This window comes from Primulina tabacum, chromosome 11 (genome assembly GCF_025594145.1).
Source record: "Primulina tabacum isolate GXHZ01 chromosome 11, ASM2559414v2, whole genome shotgun sequence".
Lineage (NCBI taxonomy): Eukaryota > Viridiplantae > Streptophyta > Magnoliopsida > Lamiales > Gesneriaceae > Primulina > Primulina tabacum.
The window spans coordinates 1,747,188-1,773,351 of NC_134560.1; the positions used below are offsets into that span (position 1 = coordinate 1,747,188).

At 36.5% G+C, this 26,164-nt stretch overlaps 5 protein-coding genes and 1 pseudogene across 5 annotated transcripts; 3 read left to right on the forward strand and 3 right to left on the reverse strand.

The window, feature by feature from the left end:
- Positions 1-1,537: 1,537 nt before the first annotated feature.
- On the forward strand, positions 1,538-3,924 carry LOC142518943 (heavy metal-associated isoprenylated plant protein 7-like). The gene is made up of 5 exons (XM_075621803.1): positions 1,538-1,700; positions 1,917-2,091; positions 2,244-2,443; positions 3,207-3,297; positions 3,419-3,924. Exons 1-5 carry the CDS (start codon positions 1,692-1,694, stop codon positions 3,751-3,753), a joined length of 810 nt encoding a protein of 269 aa, XP_075477918.1. The 5' UTR covers positions 1,538-1,691; the 3' UTR covers positions 3,754-3,924.
- Positions 3,925-9,112: 5,188 nt separating this feature from the next.
- LOC142518986 (uncharacterized) lies at positions 9,113-10,148 on the reverse strand. Its single transcript, XM_075621859.1, has 2 exons — positions 9,844-10,148; positions 9,113-9,721 (listed from the first exon to the last, which is right to left on the reverse strand). The coding sequence occupies exons 1-2, from the start codon at positions 10,082-10,084 to the stop codon at positions 9,384-9,386; spliced, it is 579 nt and encodes a 192-aa protein (XP_075477974.1). The 5' UTR covers positions 10,085-10,148; the 3' UTR covers positions 9,113-9,383.
- Positions 10,149-11,161: 1,013 nt separating this feature from the next.
- LOC142518417 (DNA oxidative demethylase ALKBH2-like) lies at positions 11,162-11,861 on the forward strand. The gene is made up of 3 exons (XM_075621201.1): positions 11,162-11,277; positions 11,380-11,461; positions 11,683-11,861. The coding sequence occupies exons 1-3, from the start codon at positions 11,162-11,164 to the stop codon at positions 11,779-11,781; spliced, it is 297 nt and encodes a 98-aa protein (XP_075477316.1). The 3' UTR covers positions 11,782-11,861.
- A 464-nt stretch (positions 11,862-12,325) lies between these two features.
- On the forward strand, positions 12,326-16,394 carry LOC142517868 (acetyl-CoA acetyltransferase 2-like). Its single transcript, XM_075620359.1, has 15 exons — positions 12,326-12,539; positions 12,803-12,851; positions 13,052-13,150; positions 13,251-13,424; positions 13,511-13,616; positions 13,814-13,952; positions 14,518-14,595; positions 14,676-14,741; positions 15,146-15,231; positions 15,310-15,409; positions 15,483-15,593; positions 15,665-15,706; positions 15,793-15,879; positions 15,954-16,048; positions 16,221-16,394. The coding sequence occupies exons 2-15, from the start codon at positions 12,821-12,823 to the stop codon at positions 16,252-16,254; spliced, it is 1,248 nt and encodes a 415-aa protein (XP_075476474.1). The 5' UTR covers positions 12,326-12,539; positions 12,803-12,820; the 3' UTR covers positions 16,255-16,394.
- A 222-nt stretch (positions 16,395-16,616) lies between these two features.
- LOC142517869 (SEC14 cytosolic factor-like) lies at positions 16,617-19,271 on the reverse strand (annotated as a pseudogene).
- Positions 19,272-21,397: 2,126 nt separating this feature from the next.
- Positions 21,398-25,204, reverse strand: LOC142519043 (serine/threonine-protein kinase D6PKL2-like). Its single transcript, XM_075621930.1, has 3 exons — positions 25,055-25,204; positions 23,163-24,098; positions 21,398-22,570 (listed from the first exon to the last, which is right to left on the reverse strand). Exons 2-3 carry the CDS (start codon positions 23,966-23,968, stop codon positions 21,697-21,699), a joined length of 1,680 nt encoding a protein of 559 aa, XP_075478045.1. The 5' UTR covers positions 23,969-24,098; positions 25,055-25,204; the 3' UTR covers positions 21,398-21,696.
- Between the last annotated feature and the right edge of the window lie 960 nt (positions 25,205-26,164).

Here is a 26,164-nt window from a genome sequence, read left to right on the forward strand (position 1 = left end):
ACATGAAAAAAGCACGACTAAAGTAGAGAAGTCGATAAAAAAAAATTTAATTTAAAAAGTATTATTTTATATCACTGCAACACATGTGACGAAGATTTCGGAATTCTCTTAAATTGATGGAGTTGAAGACACCAAAACAAAAACGTCATTCAAACTCTCTCCTCATTGCCTTTATCTCGTTACCCTTTTTTGGGTTATCGAAACCTTTTTCATGGATTTCGGCTTCTCGGTGCACAGGGAGGAAGATAACAACGATACGTGTTAAATTTTGATTGGGTGATTCGAGTTGTGGATCCTCACCAGCTTTCATCCTTTTCTATTTCGTAAATCTTAATGGACCCGATGTTGGATTTCACTAGGGCCTGGCCAAAATTACATTATTATTATTATTATTATCATTATTATTATTATTAGACTTCGTTGACGATTTTGACCACATTCTATATATTATATATATATATATATATATATATATATAAATTTACTTTAGTTAACATTATAAAGTTCACCCCTGTGGTGTTAGGAGTTTCAATAACCATGAGAATATATCTCTTGTGAGACGGTCTCACGAATTTTTATCTGTGAGATGAGTCAATCCTACGGATATTCACAATAAAAAGGAATACTCTTAGCATAAAAAATAATATTTTTTCGTAGATGACCCAAATAAGAGATCCGTCTCACAAAATACGACCTATGAGACCGTCTCATACAAGTTTTTGCCTAACCATGGGTAGACTCCACAATCATCGGACAAATAAGATGTGATTTATCAAAAAAAAAATTTAGTGAATTTTGATTGAATTTTTACCTGTTCTAGAACGTAATCCTTTAATAGCATAAACTTACAAAATTTTATGGCCATTTTCCTAGCTTCTATGCGATTTGAGAATAGTACATTGTTACTGTAGGTCTCTTCTTAAACGGTTTCACGTATTTATATCCGCGAGACGGGTCGATCTGATCCATAATTGTTGTGAAAAGTAATATTTTTAATATAAAAAAATAATGTGTTTTCATTAATCGGATCTGGTTGAAAACCTCATAAAATTGATCTATGAGATAGTCTGAAAGAGTTTTTGTATAAATTATGTAAGTCTGATCGAGGTTTTCGAGTGCATGTTAATCTTGTGGACAAAAAACTCTTTGAAAAAATGTTTGTGAGGAGAAAAGGTAAAGACTTTAGTAACTTTCAGCATTGATCTACTCGGAAATGACAATTTGAAGGCCATGACGGGGATTCCATTCATGTAAAGGTAAAGGTGTCAGTTATCCATCTTGTTTGTATGGGAAACTTTAATTATTTCGGCAAATTGATTGTTTTATGATATATTATGCACGATTTTTTAAATACAAAATCTTAAATACTATCAATTTTATACATGCTATTTTTTGTTTTTTTTTTAGACTAGGTGTTGACGCAATTAGCCGATTCACGCGACAAAATCTACCGAATATTGACTCTGATACGCACATTAATTTTCAGGGTCTACGGTCAGTTTCTGCGTCACCACTATAAATTCGGTGTCCCTCACACACACATTACAGCACATAGAGCAAACAGTCTGCGGTCCCTCACTCACACACACGCCCACAATTTAAACACGGAGAGAAGATAAATGGCCACCATTTCTTTATTGAACAAATAGTAATTCTGTCTACCCATAGATCGACCCTGAATTTCACAAGAGATGGGAGAAGTGAGTATCCTCTTCCTCAAAGTTTCCTTCTCTTTCAGTTCATTGGTCGGAGACCAATATTTTACTCTCTTTTGTGCTTGTTTATATCTGATACATAGATACGCATTATTGAGTATGTGCGCAGCCATTCTTGTCAGTTAAAGGAACAAGGGTTTCTTAATTCTTTCTTTGCTCTTTTATATATTTTATTTTCTGATCCATATGATGTAAATGAAGGAAAGGAACGAGGAGGGAAACAAGGAAGAGAAGATTAAAGAAGCAGCAGTAAAAGAAGATAAAAAGGAGGAAGCAAAGAAGAAAGATGAAGAGGCTCAAGAAATCATTCTTAAGGTAGACATGCATTGTGAGGCTTGTGCCCGGAAAGTTACTAGATCCCTCAAAGGATTTCAAGGTCATTAAATCTCTCCATTGATCCGCCTTTCTCGTCATTTTTTGTAATTTTATGATTACATTGATTTTTATATTTTATAAATGTATATATATATATATATATATATAATTATTATCAGAGTTAAGAATTTGTACTAATTTTAAAACACGCAGGAGTGGAGGACGTTACGGCGGATTGCAAGGCGAGTAAAGTGGTGGTGAAAGGCAATGCGGCGGACCCGTCTAAGGTGTGCCAAAGGATTCAAAAGAAAACTGGGAGAAAAGTGGAACTCATTTCACCATTACCTAAACCACCGGAAGAAAGTAAAAAGGAAGAAACTAAGCCAGAACCCAAAGAAGAAAATAAAGTAGAGGTATTCTTTTATTATTTGATCCCGTCTCTTTATTATTACGCGATGATAGTATTTATTCACATTAAGAACCTGAATTTATGTCGCATTATTATATTATATATATAAAAACGGGTGTGATCAATTTCTGAAAAAGAGTAGTTAGAAAGAGCTGGACCACGTCCAACTTTGATAATTAGAACAGTGCATAAAATTATTGATTTGTGGCATTAAGTAGACAGCAGCTTTCGGTGAGCACAGTGCAACTTGTGACTGCTGTTACATTGCTGACATGAAAATCACCGCTCAGCTGAAATTAGTAATGATGAAAGCAAAATCACCCGGCATGTTTTACGATGCGATTTAACGATGAGTCATTCTCCATTCGAATACATGGGCCCTGTATTTGTACTGTACAGTCCTGCAAATAAGCTGGCAGTGGACCCGACTGTTTCACGAACTGAGCTACAGTAAATTTATTTAAACCTGTGATTTAAGGTACTTTACGAGGGTTTTTTCCTCTTTTCATCTTAAGGACTACTACTGCTTTATCTTGCAGTTTTAGTGCAGTATGTATCTTACTGAATACTGATAATCGCATATCACGCGGTGAATTTAAATTAGTTCTTCTTTTTCAAATGCATGCAATTGGAAACACATTTATCAAATCGTTTGTTGTTTGTCTTTTGGAATCGTGATATGTAATAAATTGATACTTATCATACATGTCCATGCATATATATATGGCTGTTGAGCTAATTGGGCTGTTTCCTTTTGAACCTGGTAGCCTCCTCCCGTGATCAACGTCGTGCTGAAAGTTCGAATGCACTGTGAAGCATGTGCTCAAGCATTGCAGAAGAGGATTGGAAAAATTCGTGGTAAGCAGCTAGTAATAGAGTTTTTAGTCGGTTTCTACGCGCGATTGGCGGATGGAAAGATTATGAGATATTCATCGATTTTTAGAGCATAAAAATATACTGACACAGTTTTGTGCTACAGGGGTAGAATCGGTGACAACAGACATAGCAAATGATCAAGTTACTGTGAAAGGCGTTCTTGATCCAGATAAGCTAGTGAATGATGTGTACAAGAAAACCGGTAAACAAACCTCCGTAGTGAAGGATGAAGAGAAGAAGGAAGAAGAGAAAAAAGAAGACGAGAAGAAGGATGAAAAACAAGATGACAAGAAACAAGTAGAGGAAAGCAAGGAAGAAGACGATAAGAAAACCGACATCAAGAAGAACGAGTATTGGCCTCCAAAGTATAACTTGGAGTATGCTTATGCGCCTCAAATTTTCAGTGACGAGAACCCAAATGCTTGCTCTGTTATGTAAGTAACTGCGTTGTCTGGAAGGACTGCTAACTACATGTGGATATGCAGTTACTCAATTTGTTGGAATGCTTATGCATTATATATGTTAATAAGTAGCCGTTTTCGAATACAATCTGCAAGTTGTTTCATCAAAATAATTGTCTTCTCTCTCGATTTCTTTCATGCACCACAATCTGAAAGTGCTCTTTCTCTTCGATGTATGTGTCCTAATTTTCCATGTTACGGCCTGTAACGTATACATGATTATCCATGTAACGTGATGCAAAGGTGATTAACCTTTTGCATTCAAATTTTTTAAATGATTTTTATATCATTCGTATTGGGACTTTTGTCTTTCTTGCTGGAAGATGCTACGTGTCATATATAAACTTTAAAGACACTCATTAAACATGTACGCAGGCCCCTATCGACAAGTTGTTTGTATTGCCATTATGTAGCACAGATTTCAGGGTTTTTTTTTTAAAAATAATGTAATTTAAAAAAAATAAAAAATGCGTCCGCTCTTCATAAGCACGGACGGTGGTGCACATAATCGACGATATATTTTAGCGACGGAATATATATCCAAACCGTCGCTAAAATTAACTTAGCTGTCGCTAAAATTGAATCTGCGACGGTTAAAAAAACGTCGCGCATTTTAGCGACGATTATTTGAATCAGCGACGGATTTTAGCTACAGTTAAAAAACCGTCGCTAAATGCCAAAATACTGTTTCCTCTGTAACGTACTCTATTTTTACTACTAAAAATTTTGCGGAAAAAAATTTAAAATTTTCTTAAACATAAAATACCTCTTTAAATTGATCAGGTACAAAATTTGCTAAATAAAATACTTGTTCAAAGCATCATAAATCAAGACATAAAATCAGAGTTTTTGATCATTTCATAAAAATTTCAAAGCGTGGGCGGTTCTCGGGTTTAGCCTCCCGCTCAGTCCAAGTCTGCTCCTTGGTCCCCACCTCCTGTCTCCTCATAAACATCCTCACCTGCATCGATCAAGTCTAGTGAGTCTAAAGACTCAACACGTATAAACTGGAATTAACAAGTACTAAATAATAAGATCACATGCAACTTTAAAATAGGCATACATACCTTAACTTGAACTTGCAAGATAAAACTTGAACATACGTACATACATGCTTAGACGTGCCATAAACTTTTCTTAAACATGCTTGCATACTTGAACATACTTAAACATACATGGCTTCAACATTTTGCGTAGAGGATGTTTCAAAGCAAGTGACTCATAACATAATTCGCCTGATCAAACTAAACCACAGTACTGGGATGACAGGGGCGAACCCACTGCCACATACATGAGATCCCCGTTCATGCTTTAACACTTTCCAATCCTGATCTAAACCCGTTCATGCTTTAACGGGGTGGAGAGGTCCTCGGCCACGTTCACCGACTTCCAAACTCATTCATAATTTGATCACAAGACATTTAGCATACCTCAAAAACTTGAAATATTTTCTTTTGCAGGTCGAACATACTTACTTGGCGTTGAGGGATTTGTTGGATCTCGCGAGGGACCGCTGCTGCCCATACTAATCATGAATTCTCATACTTAACTTGCATAACTTAGACGTAGGTATTCGTGCTCACCTCGAATTCAATAAATAACTTCAAGACATTCTAAAGCACCCGGGAATTGATCTCATTTAAAACTTCGTGCTAACCCAAGACATGAAACTCCATGACTCAATAAAATTTTCCCAAAATAGGTACTACACGGACCCCGTGCCCAGGATCCGGCTACGGGTCCGTGTAGGTTCGCTAAAGGACCTACCGAAAAGATTGAAGGACACAGACCCCCTGCTAGGGTCCGTGTAGGGGTTCGGGTAGGTTCGCAAATTTGACAACGAAAAGAAACAAAGGCACAGACCCCGTGCCCTGGTCCGTGTAGGGGTCCGTGTACTCTCGCAAAAAGGACCGTCAAGAAGAAACAAAGACACGGACCCCGTGCCAGGGTCCGTGTTCACTCGTTGGACGCGAACTCACGAAAATCATGTACCTGTCATGCTTATCATTCTAGACTCGTTTGTACGGACTATGAACCGACACCCCGAGACTCATCCTAGCAAGCCATAACATCGAACCAAATTCGTACGAGCACCCAAAGCAACGACGTCCACCCTACAACATATGCAATTCAAAAACGTGGCAATTGACACCAAATCGATTCCTACGACTTCTAGTGTATTCGAGTGCCTATCGACACCGAACGACATATCCAATAACAACCCAACTTCATACTAAGTATACCTAGACGCAGCAACGATCAACCGTCGATTCCCAACGAAGCCTGTAACAATAAAATCTCGAGAACACATCAATACATAATTTTCTGAAAAACGAAGTTTGAGCAGTCTCATGAAAAACGTCATAACTCACTCAATTTTCATCCAAAAATTTTGAATTTACTGTCAAATCGAAGGTATCGAAAATTTCTACAATTTTCGTGTTGAAAGTTTTCTCAAAAATGCGACCGAAAAATCGCAGCATTTGAAAGACAGCAAAAATCGAAAATTTAGATCTAAAATGGTTTCAAAAGCGTTCTAAACATAATTGCTCAAACTTCTACGTATCACACATGTATTTTTACACCTAAATAACAACACACGCGTAATATGACGAGATCGATGCAGCAATAACAGAATATACGTGCCTTTTGATGATTTGAAATACCGTAACGACGATACCGAAGCGGAGATGGCGTGAGGATTGATCCGGGACGAACGTGGCGCTTCTTGCAATAAGATTCACGAAACTTGCTGGAATGATAAAGGGGGATGGGGCGGCTGCTGTAGGAGGAAGAACCCTAGGTTTCCTCTCCAAGAATGATGAAAATCTAAATTGAAGAGTGTGTGTGTGTTTGCGTTATTTAGTGTGTGTAAAATGTGTGTGTGTGTGCGTGTGATTAGTAAATTAAGAGAAGTAAAATTTGCTTAATTATTAATTAGTACTAATTTTAAAATACTAACTCTCCCTTAACTTTAACAAAAATATCTAATTTATAATAAAATGTACATGTGCTAGTCTTTTAAAAGTTTTAAAATTCTAAAATTCATCTAATAATTAAATTAGGCTTTAAAATGCTAAAAACTTAATAAATGAGAGTTAAAATGCCCCATCTCGAACTTAAAATAAAATACCACGTTTAAAATCGCCAAAATCGTCACCGGTCTCTTTTCCTCAATCTCGCCTCGAATAATCGTCTGGAACATGAAACTTGAAAAACATTTTAACGTGCATCACATAAACATTAAAATAATGTAATTTAAATAAATCATGCTTCACTAAAATCATTTTAAACTTAAATAAAATATTTAACAATTTAATTAATGCATGGGTTATACGTGTACTAAATTTGGGCACTACATCCCCCGTATAATCTTGAACTTTCAACGGCCTGCAACTTTGTAGCGTGCAATGTACGCTGCGGAAAGAGAATTTGCGCGCTGCGAAAAGTCATTTTTGTTGTAGTGAAGATAGAGAAAAAAACAGGGATGGCTGACATATTCCGTCGTTTACGTGGACCAGCGTCGGGCTTACGAAGCGGTTTTGATATATATTACGTCGCTAAAATATTCTGTCGCTTACGTGGACCAACGTCCGTGCTTACGAAGCGCGGACTGATTCAGGGATGGGTGACTTTGGTTTGTTTGGTCAGCAGGGTTTTCAGACTCCGTCTTGGTCGAAAGTTGCAAGCCGTTGAAAGTTGCAAGCCATTGAAATTAACTCCTCCCCATCCCCCGCAGCGTACATTGCACGCTCCAAAGTTGCAAGCCGTTGAAAGTTCAAAATTAGTGGTATTTTGGCATTTAGCGACGGTTTTTTATTGTTGATTCAAATATAGCGACGGTTTACGTACCGTCGCTAATTCAACCGTCGCGGATTGAATTTTAGCGACGGTTTTTAGCGACCATTTGAATATATATTCTGTCGCTAAAATATACCGTCGATTACGCTCCAGCACGAATTGTCGTAGTTTTGAAAAGGTTTTTTTTTTTTACATTATTTTTGAATTTATTTTTTAAAATTACATTATTTTTTAAAAAACCCCAGATTTTAAAAAAATTTGAAGCCGTGGGCGTGGCATGCACACACGTGCTTGAAAAGTTGCTAATTGCATGCCCCCACAATTTCACATTAAAGTGAACTCCTAATTATCAAAATGTGGGGATTCAACAACCACTGACCACTCATTATTATGCTTTTTTAATATGATTGCCCAAGCAAACTGAACAACATGTTTTGCATATTTTCTTGTTTAATATTATATGTATATATAGAGGAGAGAGATAATATGAATTGAATATCTTTATCGGATTTGTCTCTCTATATAATATAACTCGCTCAAATTAGACACTTTTAATCTTCACGTCCATTTCGAGTTAAAAAGATGTGAAATAGTATTTACCTCTAAGAATGATGCATTCTGAAGTGTGAGATTTTATAATAAGCATGCCTTCTTATTTTGTATTTTTCATTGAAAATTAATAAATAAAAATGTTTTCAATATATTCGGACCATTGTTTTTCAAGGAAATATGGTGTGCACCTTTAGCCATCTCCGGCCCCCAACTTTAACATATTTGACTGATATAATTCGTCTCCACTCTATAATCAAGAATTCTTTGTACAAATTTGAAACTATAATCTAAACTTCAAGTGTTATGACTATTTTATTAGGATGTTTATGGCTTTTGGAAAATATATAAATATTTTTATTGGAAATATGATCATCGTGAGGGAGATAATTCCAAATCATTTGAAAAATAATCGAAGTCATTTAGGATGAGGGAGTCTTGGAAGCACAACTTGTGATTTTTATTGTCCAAAAAGAGAGAGTGGTCAATTTGAGGTGTAAATTGAAATTAATATGAGACCGGGCTGGGCTTTGTAGCCTAGTGGCAGTGGTCTCATCCGTGTAATCCGTAGGTGAAGGTTCGATCGCTCTCCTTACATTGTACTAAAAAAAATTGAAATTAATATAGCCCAACGCATGCACAAATCCAAAAACAGAAATATTTATAATTAATAATGAGTAGGTCTCTTGTGACACGGTCTCACAAATCTTTATCTGTGAGACGGGTCAACTCTATCTATATTCAGAATAAAAAGTAATATTCTTAGCATAAAAAGTAATACTTTTTCATGGATAACCCAAATAAGATATTCGTCTCACAAAATATGACTCGTGAGACCGTCTCACACAAGTTTTTGTCATTAATAATAATTCGTGTCTCACTTTTCATCAATTTATTTAAATTATTGAAAATAACTCCGGCAACCCAAACCTGCCAGATTTGGGTATTCTACTATTCAATTGACATCCTTGCTTTGAAAAATATCTGTTGTTGTGAGATGATGATGCCCCGTGCCCGTGTCGATCCGCAACTTCAAGGATCCTTCTTGTTTGTTATTAAATATAAAAGTATATGCATTTTGATAAAATCTGTTCAAAATTTTGAATAATTTATTCATTAGCCTGTACAGCACTACACTCTAAGTCTTTTCAGCATTTAAAAACCTGCAACTCATCAACCCAATCGAAACCTGCAACTCAGCGTGACTATGCACCATCTACTCCAGATGCATGCAAATAACCCAAGATACTTCATGTTTCACAAAGCAGGCATGACTAGCTCTTTCTTGCCTCTATTTCTCATGTGCTCGTGAGAAGGTTTGGCCATCAGATGTATGTTATTCGTAGTATAAGTACGAACACCCTCGCGTCTGGATCTTAACTTTATCCCTTTGTGCTTACCAGTGAAGGATTGTCTGCAAGGAGAATTCTTTGGAAGAAGAAGGATTTTGACTTGGCACGTCTTTTCCAAATATGGGATTGCATGGAGATGCGAGGGAAGATCGATTATGAAGTCTCCAAAGCTATCTGTAGTGCCTTTTTCCCATAATTTCTTTGTCCTTCCATTTGTGCCACAGAAGACGGCCATGGATGCACCTGGAAATGTACATGTAAAAGGAATTAAATCTTATAGCTCATCTGCGTGGGAAATTTTCACTCATTTTTTTAAAAAAGCACACTTTTAAGGGCTGCAAAAGTTGAGAAAAATATATATCTACCTGAGACTGGACTCGGATGGTTGGAAATTTGGTCGTTTGCACCAGCATGGCAAAGAAGTGTACCACTTATTACAACAGCGGAGAGCTTCTCCTCCCCGTAACCTGCAAAATCAACCAACAATTCATCAACCTCAGATTTCATTCTTCTTGCTTCCACAGGAGTTTCAACACATAGAATGGCAATAAACGCCAAGAAAATCATCTTCATGAACGTGAGAACACCTCCCACAAATCGACCCATTTTCTTCACAATTATTATAGAATTTAAATTTGTTATGAAGGGAAGACGAGAATCAAGTGACCATGAAGTTGAAGCTACAACCTTGGGTTTTTATACGTCTACAATAGAGAGTCAAGTTCATGGTTCACGTGCCATTTTTCCAACATGCGAAGTTACAGTCCTATCCTCCATAATGAAGGTTGAAGTTCTGGTAAAGTGATCAGACAAAGATCCACAAAAGGACATATTAGTCAATAAAATAAATTTGGAGTCTAAGGTAAAAGGGTTTAGCCAACTATACTTTTCTTGATTATTTTTAAATCGTAGAGGAAACTAAAGATTGGAAGTTGGGAAATGGAAGGCTAACCGCTTAGATTGGTAGCCTAACTTTATCACATACATACACAGTGTTTTAAATTTTTAATGGCAAAACTCACTGAAAGAAAGCCTAAAAATGAGAAGTCTTGCATCCATCAATGAGTACTATTGGCTGCCTTTGGTAAACAAACATTAGACTTGGAGTCAAGCCTGCCTGCGCAACCCCACCCACGCTTTCTAAACTAATTTCTTGACCTCAACAAATAATTTATCTTTCTGTGATGGGGAAAATTAATTTGTTATATATATTATTGTTTTAATTCAAAATTTCATTCCCGTGAAACACATGCAATAATCAACCTTTTCACTTCTCTGACCTCTAATCGAACTTTTGAATTTGTTTTTTTTTCCCTCTCTCTTTCTGATGTTGGAGTTTGCTTAATTTTCACTATCAATAATGTTCAAAATAATTTTTGGTTTTTTTTTTAAAAAAATAATAATAAAAATACAAAATCATTTGACCTCGACATGTTCTACTTCTAATATAGTCCAATCAAGCAGGATAAGTCAAAAGGATTAATGCGCCTAGTTATATATAATTCGGTGATCATCCACTACTTATATTTACATGTTCAACTACAATTAGTTGATTATGCACAATCTTGTGTTATGCATGAATTAACACACTCAACAATTTGTGGATTGTTCACAAACTTATAAAAGAAAATTAAAAGTATGCGAATATTTAAATTTATTAAACTTAATGACCATAAGTATAAGATGTTTCAAATATATCAAGACACATGTTATGTTTCAAGTGAAGGATTGACACAACTAGTTTACAGTGGTTATCAGCCCCATGCGTATACCTGGAATGATTTTCCACCCCCTAAGGAGTAAGGATATCTTGGATTTGGTTAGATTGCTTTCTTTCACCATTTTGAAGGAATACCAACACGACATAAAGTTCTGTTGCTTGTTCTGTTGTTACTCTCCAGGTTCTCAAAGCTAGGTATAAAGGAGGCGATGATAATCTCCAACGATGAAAAACTCAACGGGCCAACTCCCCAAATTGCTTCGGTTTCATTTGGTGCATAATTCTTTTTTTCATTTATTTGTGCAGTTTGCAAGCAAATAATTGGCTTTGTTCAATGTGGCTTTCAACTTGATGAAGATTGGAAAAGCTAGTGTTGTGTTGTACTGTTTTCCAGATGAGCCGGCTAGAATAAATAAAGGTGGACATCCCAGCAAGAGATTAAAGAATGTTAACCATGCTGAACAACATAGTTTTGTATTAAAAGCACGGATCACTTCTGGTACGGGATTGGTTCCACTCAGTGCCCAATCTTATGAAAGCAGAATCAGTACGAATCAATCTCACATTCAGGCGCATTCTCTGATTAATTAAGGATACTCATTTATTTGGATTTTTCGAGTATGGTGGAGCTATCAAAACACCACCCTAGTTCACTTGCTGAGAGTGTTCTGCTTGTATGTACAATTTTTTTAAAAAATTGTATTTATAATATTTATTTTTAAAAAAAATCTTTTATTTCCTTTTGAACATCAGCGTAAATATAAACTAGTTATTCTGCACACGCGATGCGTGTGTGTATAGCTTTTTTTATCAATATCGATGGACTAAAGTGAAATTTGATAAATTATAGAGAGCCTAAATTGATATTTGAATTTTTTAAATAAACAAATAAAAATAAAAGTGTATTGAAATTTTTTAAAAAAATAAAAAATAAAAATGTAATATTAGTATTATATAAGGATAAAATTGAAAGAAAAAATTGGAGTCATTCCTTGATGGTTGCTATCATTTCACGTAAATACCAACTTTTATCTAACAAAGATGATATTAATTCTAAAATTTTATTTGTTGAAATCTTTTGACCATAATATTTTACAAAATAAATTGGATAAGACAAGGACTGGGCACAGTTTCCAATCAAAAATCGAAGCGTAAAATTTGGTCTCTTGCGTTGACTCTAGCGGGACTTCACTTCCTACGACAAAGCTCTCTCACCCTCCCGGGGTTGTCCGTCGGTGATCCTCCGATACCAAATCGCCGAACCGAGCAGACGCAGCATCGAAGAGAGGCGGTGTTGCCAAAGAAAATCGGCTGATTTAAATTCAACCTTTCCATAGCTTGGTATATGATTATTTTGATTGCCACGAATGACTTCCCATTTCGAATTCTTCCCCTTTCTTACGTTTCTTTATCGTATTTTGTTCGGTTTGAATGTGTTCGCTGATATTTTCGTTGAATTTCTTGACTCTTTTAATTTCGATGTTATTGTTGAGTCAAGTGTCTGTGATCGAGACTCTTTTAATTTCGTGAGCATTCCATCGTCGGTCTTCATTTCATCTTCCTTTTCAATTTGGCTGTTTGATGTCTTTTCTGGGTTTCTGCAGATTTTTTTGCCGACTCTCATGGCTGCAGATGACGCTATTAAACCTAGAGGTGATTAGCTCTCTTTCGCGCATAGCATCTGGAATTAAGATTCTATCAATTCATGTATAACGAGCCCATGTCAATACGCTTGGTCCTTGTTTAGTTAAATTTATTTACGCCTTTCCTTTGAAGCTAGCTATTAATAACACTCTAGCTGATTTGGATGGTTGCTTTTTAAATATAAGCTAACATTAATGATTTTTGTTGAGATGTTTGTATTGTTGGTGTTGCGCGGACACCAATGGGTGGCTTGCTTGGTTCTCTTTCATCTTTGCCCGCCACAAAGCTTGGTTCAATAGCTATTAAATGTGAGATCACTTTAAAATTGTAATTAAGTGTAGTTTAACTCCTTTCTGATTTTTGTGATTGAATCACGTGTCCATTCTAAAAGCTGCTCTATATTTGAAGGTGCTCTAGAAAGGGCTGGGGTGGATCCTTCTCTGGTGCAAGAAGTCTTCTTTGGAAACGTTCTTAGTGCAAATTTGGGCCAAGCCCCTGCAAGGCAGGCTGCACTAGGTGCAGGTATACCCAATTCGGTAATCTGCACCACCATTAACAAAGTGTGTTCATCCGGAATGAAAGGTTGGTCGGCATTTCTGTCATAGCAATTGCTTCCTATTTGAAAGATTCTGGAATGACTTCATCATGTTTTTTTATCATTGACCCAGCAACCATGATTGCGGCACAATCAATAAAAGTGGGTGACAATGATATAGTAGTTGCTGGGGGCATGGAAAGTATGTCGAATGCACCAAAGTATCTGCCTAGCGTAAGGTCAGGATTCTGATTATTTGACTTATATTGTCGTGTTTCTTGTTTCGTCTTTCATTAGAAAAAAGGAGCACCTGGCGTCCCACATGATTCCCTATTAATCGATGAACTTTTGACTTCTATTTGGGGGAAGGGAAGGTGGGAAGTTGAGTTAATATAACTGGTGCCTATTATTATGATTACTTGCCATTTTTTAACAGGACAGGATCTCGGCTGGGACACGATGCTATCATTGATGGCATGCTCAAAGATGGCCTTTGGGACGTCTATAATGATTTTGGAATGGGTGTTTGTGCAGAGTTGTGTGCCGATCAACATAAAATAACTAGAGAAGAGCAGGTAATGTTTTGTGGTTGCTAATTTGTTTTTTGATTTTCAAGATATATCAAATTGTCTTCAATCTGCACAGATCAACTAAGTTCCTTTGTATGTTAATGGTTTATTGCTGTCAAATTATAAAACCATTTTGGTATTGTTGATTACTAATTAATAAGATGGTTGTCATTGGACATTGCATAATTTTTTATAATGAACAAATTACTCTCTTAAAGAAAAGACACTTCCTTTTCTAGAAATACATAGTACTAAATGCTGGTGCAAGAAGACTTCCATTCTTGTCCATTTAAGTGTCGATTACTATGTATCATTGTTTTTAATTAGTGAGAAAAGTCACTGTAAGACCAAGAAAGTTATTTTTGGCAATTTAACTGTCTCAATCTCTTTGCGTCCAGAATGAATGCTTACTTTGTTTTTTTTTTTCTGGTGCGCATCCATCCTACCATGTCTATCTTCTTTCGTTATCATATAAATGCTGTAGTAGGCATATTTCTGCATTTCATATATATTTGGTGGGTGACTAATGATACCATGCATCATTTGCATTATATATATATATCTTTACTAGGATTCCTATGCTATTCAAAGTTTTAAACGAGGCATTACTGCAGAAACCGGTGGTGCATTCAAGTGGGAGATAGTTCCGGTGAGAGTATTTTCTGCTTACTAGAAATTAACTGGCAGTGGGTTCCAAAGATTCGCTGATGGTTTTATTCATACACGCAGGTTGAAATTTCTGGTGGTAGGGGGAGGCCGTCTACCATTATTGACGAAGATGAAGGTTTAGGCAAGGTGGTAAAATAAACTATTTTCTTCAAATTACTTTAGAAGCCAGAAGATGTTGAAAATTGAATCCGAGTGTTATGAGTGTGCAAACGAGTTTATTTGTATTGCTTGATGATTTCATGCTTTCTCTTAATATCTAAATTGTACCACCCTGCTGATTGTGTGATTTCTTTATTAAGTTGAAGTTGAAAACTGTAGACTGAGTGGTGATGATTCAAAGTCGGTTTTATATGCAAGAAATGTTTTCGGACTTTACTAAGTTTGCTCATTCGTTAAATTATTAACTGCATCATCTTGTCCATTTTCTATAGTGAGATCGACATTTCTCAAGGATCTGGAGTGCTTATTTAGTTTCCGAGTTCTGTTCCTCACTCACAAATGTTCAAGTTCCTTTCTCTTTCTGTTGCTAGTTTGATGCAGATAAATTAAGAAAGCTTAAACCAAGCTTCAAGAAGAATGGAGGTTCCGTCACTGCCGGAAATGCTTCTAGTATAAGGTTGACTTCTTCCCACTTTCCCTCTGTTATTTTGTCTCTGCGTTTCTCTGCCTCAAGTATGTTTTTTATTCTGTGCAGCGATGGGGCTGCTGCGGTAGTCTTAGTGAGTGGTGCCATGTCGATTAAACATGGATTGCAAGTGATTGCTAAAATAAGAGGCTATGCTGATGGAGCACAGGTTTTGTGAAAAACCTTGTTTTTTGAGTTTAGTAACTTTGATGGCTTGATAAGTTATTGTGTTGGCTGTGCAGGCACCTGAGTTATTTACAACTGCTCCAGCTATTGCAATACCAAAAGCAATCTCAAATTCTGGTCTGGAAGCAAATAGTATTGATTATTATGAAATTAATGAAGCCTTTTCTGTAAGAGTCTGTGCTGAATTTCAATTATATGTGGCTCACCCAGGTAGACAATTTTAACTTTATTTTTGCAGGTCGTGGCTATTGCTAATCAGAGGCTTCTCAACATCGACCCCGTGAGTATTGCTAGTCACTCTTTACGAATTTCATCCATGTATGATAGACTGGCTCTTATTTCCTTGTTGAGGTTCTCTGGTTATAGGACAAGTTGAATGTGCATGGCGGTGCTGTGTCCTTAGGACATCCGATTGGCTGTAGTGGAGCACGCATCTTGATCACATTGTTAGGCGTATGTTCCCTGCCTTGTCAAGTTCTTGCGAAGCATTTTGTGCTATCTTTAATCCTTGTGGAATGGTGATTCAGGTGCTGAGGCAGAGAAATGGGAAGTTTGGGGTTGCAGGAATCTGCAACGGTGGAGGAGGTTCATCTGCTGTAGTTCTAGAGCTCGTTAACAATCGGTATGTTTACCTACATCAACTTATCTAACTTTTGTTGTTTTCTGGATTGCTATGCTGTACAACGAATTCATGGATATGACGCAGCTTTGGTCTGTAATCAATCTCGTAAACTTGCGACTTCTTATGACTTATTCAAGAATTGATAAATGTGGCCGACCTCTATGTATTGCAGGCCAGCAGCCACGGTCCCTCGATCTTTGCTATGAAATCAAAGGTTTATTGCTTATCATGGTGTCCACAAACTCTATATATCTATGCTGCTGTAACGAAGTTGCATTCTATTATCATAATTATGTAATGTTTCTGGCCTAATAATTTATCTTGACGAATTACTCATTTCCGATAACTGTTTGCTATCTTTTATGCATCATAAATTCATAATCAGCCAGTTAAGTGGTATTTATACACACGTGGCACTTTGCACCCTCTGATCAAACACGATTTTACAACGCACTCAGAAAGTGGGTTTTGGTACCATAAAAATTATCAAGTTAATTATTACAATTTTAGTTACTTTTGAAGAATAAATGAATTCGAAGGTTCCATGCTGGTAAGGTAATCTAGAAGCTAAACAAATTAACTTAAATTTATTAAAATGTTAACTTCTTACATTGCCCAGACACTGTATAGATTGGGAACCGCCACCAATGTTATGCTGTAAAAACGTGCTAACATGTGAGAGCACGTGCGTTGCCTGCGGCCGTCTCCTAAGAAATATGTTAGATTTATAAGACTGTCCGAGAACACGAGTTTGTGAAGCGATTCATCACTTTACCTGTCCGCTCGCTTATCAATCAGTGATTTTCAACCCGGGACCCAACACAAACCTACTGGAAAATTGACATCCTTATTCACGACATCTTTCAAGATTCTTGAATTTCTCTAGTTCGGATTCTAGCGTCTTGGCAATGTCTTCGTCATCAGCGTTCTCCGGCACGGTGACATGCACAGACCCATGTTTTATCGGCCTAACAGGTTCACGGATCACGGCTTGCTGGTTAATTTAATTGTAAAAAAGTTGGTGAAATGGGTGGTCCAAGGAATAGCAATTGTCACTGCTATAATTTGAAGAACCCGAGCTTCTCTTACGGCAGAAATGGGGGAGGGACGAATAATCCATTATCTGCACCAAATATAATCATTAAAAAAATCCAAGATTTCAGATGCCAACACAAGAACAAAGCAAACTGCGAAGGTTACGTAATATAAGAATGTGATACCAAAAAAAGTACGATAAAGAAAGTACCTTCAATAGTTCTTCCTGTCCACAACCGGACAACACATTAATTTTCCTGTGTCCTCTCATGCAGAAGGGGCATGACGATCTGATATCAGAAAGAAAATTACGCTACCCCATCCGATGCCAAGGCAAAAAAGAAAGCAAACTCCAAATTCTATGCTGCAAATTGCTAAAATAGAACAGAAATGGAGCAAAAACAAGGGGCCGAACCTTCCAACAAGCAGAAAAGACATACGGGGAATTCACAATGTAATAAGTTTGAGTTTTCTCTGGGTAATTCAGATCGTCAATCGAAGAAATAAGAGTAACAAGCTGAACAAACAAACACAAAAACAGGAAAAAAGATATTACAGCTATAGTTATAGCTGGATAAGTACTGCAAAAGATCTGTGAATCTTTCATTGATCGTGCACCTTTATCTGGTTTAAGGCTGAGAGCTTCAAACCAGTCATATCCAGAATCTTAATACATTTGCTAACAAGCTTCCCACGTTTTTTGGTAACAGCAGGCTAAAAATAAATATGGTGTGTAAATCAACAAAACGTTAAAAAAAGAAAACAGGAAGTATTGGTATATTCAATCTAACCAAAATCACACGGTCTCGATATTCGTTCATCTGGATGTGGGATTGAACATAATAATGAACCTAAAAATGAAGATTAATATAGTCACCGCGACAAAAACATTATTATCAAGTGAAACATGCAACATGGCTTACCGATGCTTTGTCCAACGTGCTGAGACCTACTCCAACAGCAAAGACCGGGAGGTCCTGTCATTAGAAACATCAGGATATCAGAAAAGATCACAGAGAATGATATCAAGAAAATGGTAAGAGTATGTGAACTCTTAGTGTTGAACTTGATTCAGCTTCGTCTTTACTCGAATTCTCACCTCATTCGAGTAACCTGACAAACCTATAAGCTGTGAATCACGTATCGCTCTGTAACGATCCACAGGGATAATGGGTTTCTGCATCGAAACTTAAATATCGGAGCCAATACAATTATGCTGAGTACAAAAACTACGCAAAAAAGTACATCAAAGATTCAAATTTGCACAAATTCTAGTCATGAATAGCACTACTCACCGCTAACATATCATCAATTTCATTATGCACTCTCCATTCCAAACAATCTATCAACTGTGAAAATCAATCAAACAGCAATTTGGCAAGTAAGAGTTCAGCACATACAGTTTTTTCATATCTTAAAAGGCCAAAAGATCTTTTTCTAACCATCTTTTTGGCCTTGGTAACATTTCCTTCTCTTGCCTTCAGAAAGCGAGTTAGAGTTTCGTGAGGATATCCTTGATGGACATTCTGCATATTGAATGGAACGATAAGGATTTTGTAAAAATGTGATTTTTGCAAGAACAACACTACTAATTAAAGTATATTAACAGATCAGGTAGAACAAAACCAAAGCACATAAGAAATAAGAAAAGAACAAATTACAGAACCTGAAAAGTTCTTTTGAGAGGTTCATCAACTGCATCGAATTCCACGAGAAAATAATCAAATATTGAAAAGGTAATCCAGAAGAAACAAAAAGTAAAGGTTCATAAATAAAAGATCTAGAAATAGCGATACAAAGTGATCAAATGGAGCTGACCTTCGTCCATTAACGCTTCAAATTGGTGGATGGCTTCCTGTGGAACCACAGCCATTTCTTCTTCTCGAAAAATTTTAAACAAGAAGTAAACTAACTATACACAACAATTATTCAAGATTTTTGGCACTGCGTGTTCTAGAGTAAAAACAATTATTCACTAGTGTAGCAAGAGAGAAGCAACAGCAAGGGGGAGAGAGAGCGCAAAGACTCCACTTTTAATTTTGACAAAAGAGAAAGCTAATGGGGGTCAAAATCCAAGAAAGGTAACGTCTATTATCCTTCCATCATGCCCTCTTTTAACCTTTCCCACGTCTATATCTCGATTAAAAATAATGTTTAACAGAGCTCTGATTCTCTCCCATTTCGGGATTCAAAGAATAGAAGAATACGGACAAAAGTAATTTGTTGGTTTCTATTTGTCACGTCCAGAGACCGGGGTTAGTCGACACCGACGTTGCTCGACAATCACATAATCGTCAAACAATAAGCCTTCAAATACAGTATATACCAAAACCAGTTTATTTCTCAAAATCAACAAAAGAATCGTCTTTACAACTTAAATACTAAAATAAACTGATTAAAAATGTTTTAATAGTGCGGAAGCGATAAACATAAACTAAGCCTTTAAACTTCTGGAATAACTCGAGATCTTCTACCATCCCCAAAATTGCTCTTGCTCATCTTTATCAATTTGTTCTTCGTTCTTATCTGGGTGGAGAGGAAGTAAGGGGTGAGTATTTTGGGAAATACTCAGCAAGTAAGGGTCGTTCGAGACATGAAACGACATATACATATACTTGAATTCAAATTTTACATAGCATATCGTAACTTGAATAATAACGAATAATCATACTTCGTGATCATAACATGTCATCACATATCATACGCGTACATCATACTTGTTTAGCATACTCATATAGCACTGAAAGTCATCTCATTTCCATGGTTTCCTGATATCAGTCTCCTATATGTTAATCCTCTAAGGAGTGAGGCCATGTCCAATATGTTAATCCTCTATGGAGTGAGGCCGTACAACGGTTACCATTCCACCGTATAAGGGTCATAGTTCGGAAATACTTTCCCATATCCAATCGAATCCTAACAGTGCTTTGAACATAATAACTTGACAAATCTTGAAGAAAATATATCATGAACAATGAATTATGCTCGAACGAACTTTCAAAAACTGAAGGGAGATTCGTACACAAATTATAATTTCTTTAAACGCAAGTCCACTTCAAAGAATAAGTGTGACAAACAAAAACTCACTTAAGAAAGAAAATATACATAACAAAAGCGCACTTACGAAGGACAAATGTGCAAATTATAGTATAACAAAAACCCACTTACCTTGAATAATTCGAAATAAAAAAAAAAAGAGATCTGGTGATGGTAGAATTTCGAAACAAAGCCTGGATCTGGACTGCTTCAGAGCTTCGATACTCAGCACACTAAAAGAGCAAAGTCCCTAAAATTCCTAGGGAGAACTAGAGAGGAAATTTCAAAAATATGAAGGTGTGAATTTCTAATGGCATGGCTCTCCTATTTATAGGGGTTGACTGCTATCCTGATCGTGTATTATCCTTGTGTTTGAAATTTGAATCAAACTTAAAATCTAGGATAATTATCATATCAAATTTTAGATCTTTATCTGGTATCAATATCATATCAAATCAAATCAAATCATATATCTTTATCTGGTATCAATATCATATCAAATCAAATCAAATCATAGATCTTTATCTGTATCAGTATCATATCAAATCTTAGATCTTGGTTTATTTGTTCCAAAACTTAGACTTATCGTCAAAATTCTTATCTCCTGAAAAAATCGAGGTTTCACACTTTTCACGTAAATGGCTACTATGGAGCACCGAAAAGTCGGGTAGGCGGTGAAAACTTGTGAAGGCTTGTAAATTTTACAGTTGACCTGTACACTGGAACGGCCATTAAAAGAGAAGAGTTACCAGAAACGGTAAAAAGTCTAACCCACAAAAGGAGACTTTAAAGTCCAGATCCACTAAAGAAAAAAATACATCAAAATGAAGATTCTGACTTGAAGATGCAGTAGGGTCTAAGTCCCATGTTCATCTTCCTCGAAAGTTCATTTCTTGTGTGTGCGTGTAATATTATATCTAGGCACGTTTTTACTTCGCATAACATTAATTTATATGAGTTTGGGAAATATATCCAACCAGCACGGGTTATAAACAGCAATCTGAATTGTCTTTTCTTAAAGTGACGTACTTGTATGATTTAAATTTATTCAAATAATTACTTTTTTAAAAAAAATAAAATAAATATATACAGGCTTTGATCTTTATCGTTGCTTTCTTGTTTTTTTTCATCCCATGAAGAGTTTCGTGTAATGGATAAACAGGGAATTATTAAGATGAAGTGGGGAGACCTGAAAAGAAAGGTTTCAACGATGTTACGATTATATTATACAGATACCAAATTTTTATGACCACCTTCTCTGGTCTGCAGCTCATCATAAAAGCAAGACAATAGTGGATATCAAGCAACGTCTAACTATGTCGGGTTCATATGTCACCACCACAAAAGCGTATAGAAGCTACAATACAAAGATGAGTGGCGCCTATATAATTCGGCCCTACAAAGTCTTTAATTTCAACAAGCCTTCTTTAAAGATCACCAGAAAAGAATTATACAGAATGTGTGGCCAAATCTTGTCCAGTTCCATGTTCTTATACGTAAAATTTAACAAAATCCCACGAGTTTCTGATCATGATCTTAGAAAATAACAGTTCTTGATTTATCAATACCAAGATGAACTAAAAGAAATCAAATTCCAGATATTTATCACCCTTCTGATCCTTAACAGCAGCACAAGCATTAGCTTTTCCCTTCGCGCATGCTGCTGGAACAGGTATTCGCTCGTAGTCAAGAGGCTTGGGTATCTCGGGAGGTGTAGCACAGCGTATCAAAGCCCAGTTAACTCCTTCGAAAAAAGGGTGCTGCTTTATCTCTGTTGCGCCTCGTTTATAGGCCAAACGATGCTGAGGCTCTTTCACGAGCAAGCCCCTAATCAGGTCCCTCGCAGCAAAACTGACGACCGGAGATTCTGGGAATCGAAGAGGTTGTCCAACAACATTGAATAATGTTGCCCGATTGCCAGATCCTTTGAAAGGGGTTTTACCGAACAAAAGCTCATAAATAAAGATCCCAAAAGTCCACCAATCCACAGCACTACCATGACCTTCACCTTTGATGATCTCAGGTGCCAGATATTCATGAGTTCCAACAAACGACATAGATCGAGCGTTGGTTGGCTCAGCAATCAGCTCGGGTAACGGGCTAACTTGGTTTCCAACTTCATTCTTCGGCTTCCTATCTTTCTTGGATTTGCTAGAAAAGAGACGAGGACCGAAGCATGTCGTTGGAATAACACATGATGGCTGAATGCAGGATGGTTCAATGCATGCTGGCTGGACACAATACACGGAATTTTTACGCTGAGGATCTGAATCAAGGCATGAGATTTTGACCAAAGTTGGACTAACAACGCAACGAAGTGAAAGATCAAAGTCTGAGAGCATTATATGTCCATCATCCCTAACAAGGACATTCTCTGGCTTAAGGTCACGGTAGATGATCCCAAGCATGTGTAGATACTCCAGAGCCAGCAAGATTTCGGCGACGTAAAACCTGCCAAAGCATAACCATTAAAAAAATTGTATCAATCAAAGTGATTACATGGCTAACGTTTAATAAAATTACAGCTAACTAATATGTGCTTCAATCATATTTCTACAAAACTACAAGTAAACAACCAACGAAACTAAACAAAGCAAAAGACTATGACATGACATGTTATTTGATGGCACAACAATAAGAAATAATTAATTTGTATAGTGAAGAATAACCATCTTGATATGCCAAAGCCGGGCAGAGCGAAACATCTTTCATCCCAACTAGACAGAGGGCTAAACAGTACTATACGTTACATATTTACTGATCATACAACATATAAGAGAATCCAAACTTTAAATAGTCCATTTTGTAGAAAATCATTTGCGAAAATATTAAGGCAGAGGGGAATTTTGAAATTGATCAACGGCGAAATGGGATAGCATTATCTGCATGGCATCTCGGGCAAGAAGGTGATGAGCTCCATACATAAGGTATGTAACAATATTATAAATAAAAAAACAAACAACATGGCAGATATTACCCAACAAAAATAGCAAAACAGACACAAATTCAACTTCACCATCATATTTGGTCCGAATTATCTTACTTCACAGCCTGCTCGGAGAAATATTTCCCAGGTTGTCTCTGCCGAAGAGTGTGTAGGTCTCCTCCGGGGCAGAATTCCATCACCAAACAAGAAAACTTGTCGGTCTCGAAATGATTGTACAGAGTCGGAAGAAAGGGATGATCCAGGGACTGCAGTATCTCTCTCTCAGTCTGAGCACGAAGGAGCTTCTTTCTACTGGCCAGGGACGTTTTATCCATTACTTTCATGGCAAAGTAACATTTTGTTCCACTCAACTCAGCCAGGTAAACGCTCCCAATATCTCCACAACCTAATCTTTTCAATAACCTGAAATGGCTCAGCCCTAACATGCCATCTCTCGCTCTGGTAGCTTGGATGGCGGTCCAGTGTACATCATTTGCTTTATGGGGCTTACTGATACTGCTACTAAAACTGCTACACGTGCTTTCATTGCTCACGTTACTACTTGTGCTTTCTCGACACACGCTGCTCTTCCCACTCTCAACAAGATCGGCATTATCGCTTATTTTGGCACTGCCACTGGTTTTAGCAATGCTGTTTGCTCCAGCACTAGCTTTTGCATAAACTGAACTGTTCTTCACACTTCCTTGTCCATTTGTCTTTTCTTGATCAATAAAATTCCAAATCTCATTTGTTTCAAGATCTGATCCAATGGAAGAAATGTTCGAATCTAAGTTACCATATGACAGATCTTCCAAGGATTCATGGAGATCATTCGGCAATGTTTTTGATTTATCAGCTTGTACAGTCACCAGCGCAGTTGATCCAGCAGAATCTGCTGATATAGCTCCATAGTTTGAGGCCATCAGAGAAACAACAGACTAAGCTTAAAGCAAGATCCAGATAATATGTTTAGCAGCCGCAACAATAACAAAATTGACCATATTTGATTTAACACCCAGACATCTTATCAGCACCGACTCTGAAGAAGCAAACCTGTAAAAGGAAAAGTTATTAAGCTACTACAGTCACTATATATAACTACAGTATTTACAGTGTTTTAATAATTAAACATAGTAAAAGCATAAGCGAAATGCCTTAATTATGCTTTCAATGCATAAATAAACAGTATTCACAAACGACAAGGAAGCATCATGGAGAATGGCTTTTAGATGTGCAAGGAGTAAAAATTTGCAATGCTCCGATAATAGATATCAGTGAAAAGCAGTAGTAGTGTCTAAAGATTCAGCTGACAAATAGCATTGCTCAAGTTCCACACCGGAACAAACTGTCAAAGATAAGAGTGTTCAGAAAATAATCTACAAACAGTCGAGGGCCTAAATCTCAAACTGAAGGACGAATTCAAACTCCCACATACATACATACTCGAAAGCTTCAACTCAAAGCTGCACAAAAATTTTTGGAATATCAATTGGAACGAGAGAAAAAAAGATTGAAAATTTTCATCAAGAAAAAGGTTGGAAAGACAGTTACAGCACAGTAAAGAATAGTGTGAGTCACATAACTCCAACAAAGCCCATACAGTTACTTTTCTCCCAGAAAAGAGGCTTTTAGCTGAATTATAAATCAACCCCACTTCAGAAAAGTTGAAAAGATTCAACCCAGAAAAATAACATTCAAACAGGGAATCAAGAACCACCAGGGAAAAAGTAAAAGATGAACTGAATCAATTCAGTTCCTGACAAATACAGCAGTGTTATGCTAACATGCAGTTACTTCACGTTCACAAAACAAACAATTAATCAGAACACGCAGTTTGAGGGAAATCTACAGATAAAAATCGGAACTTGATATATAAAAAAAATCCAACCCAGATCCACAATCAAAAAGTCATTAGCACATATGAAGAGAAACTTGAAACCAAAGGTTCAGAGCCATTAATCAAGAACCCAAAAGGCAGCGAGCTTGAAGAGATGGAAAAGGAATAGCACCTAAAATTAGCAATGATCAGAGATTGGAGCTTAGGTTTGGCGGTGAAAAAAGTGTGGTGGAAAGGAAAAGAAACTGCCCCATAGCCTTGTTTCTTATTGTTGGTATTTTTTTGCTGCTATGACAAATAATAAGTGGAGGAGAGAGACATTGAATGAAATTAAATTGCTTCAAAAAAATAAAAATAAACATGGGGCCTCGCCCTTTCTGGATAAACTATCAGGCCAATCACGACACAGAGTTGAAGAACGATTGGTCAAACGACAACTGAAAAGGCTTTTCCAAATTTTCATATAAACAATAAATTAGAAGTGTATATAAAAAAATAAACGTGATAACGTAATATTAAAATTTTTTTAAGTTGATAACGTAATGAGTAGGTCTTTTGTGAGACGGTCTCACGAATCTTTATCTGTCAGACGGGTCAATCATACCAATATTCACAATAAAAAGTAATAATCTTTATGGATGATCCAAATAAGAAATCTATCTCACAAAATATGATCCGTGAGACCATATCACACAAGTTTTTGTCTAACTGGTAATATTATTTGTGAGAAGATTTTGACCACATAGTTCAAAGACCCCCCCGGGATCTTACATGTTTAATTTAGAATAATTCAAGTTATTGAAGGCGATTGGACCATAAGTCAAAACGAATGATATAAATCCCGTGGATGCAATTCTTTCTCTTTCACTGGCAAAATCCAAAATATCCAAAAACAAAAATAAATTTACTAGTCCTTTAAATAAAAACGAATATTCCACGCAACGACCAATTAAATTAAGAAAATTTTATATGTACAATGAGAGTTACACACTGTTATATATTATTTTTAGATTAAGAATTACTCGAAATATATTTTTGAAATTAAATTTCATTTGGAGTAGCTTATAATCTCGAAAATAACATGTAACGGTTTTAATGGACATATAACATAACATTTAAATTAATTTCCTTTTATTGTTCAAAAATGGAAACTGTCCAAGATTTTTCCAGCTCATTGGCATGTGAATCATTCATTCATTCATTCATTTTTACTAATTTAATTTCTCCTTTTAAAAAATAAAAATTAGGCAAACAAGGCCCAACATCCAATATGCTATTGCCA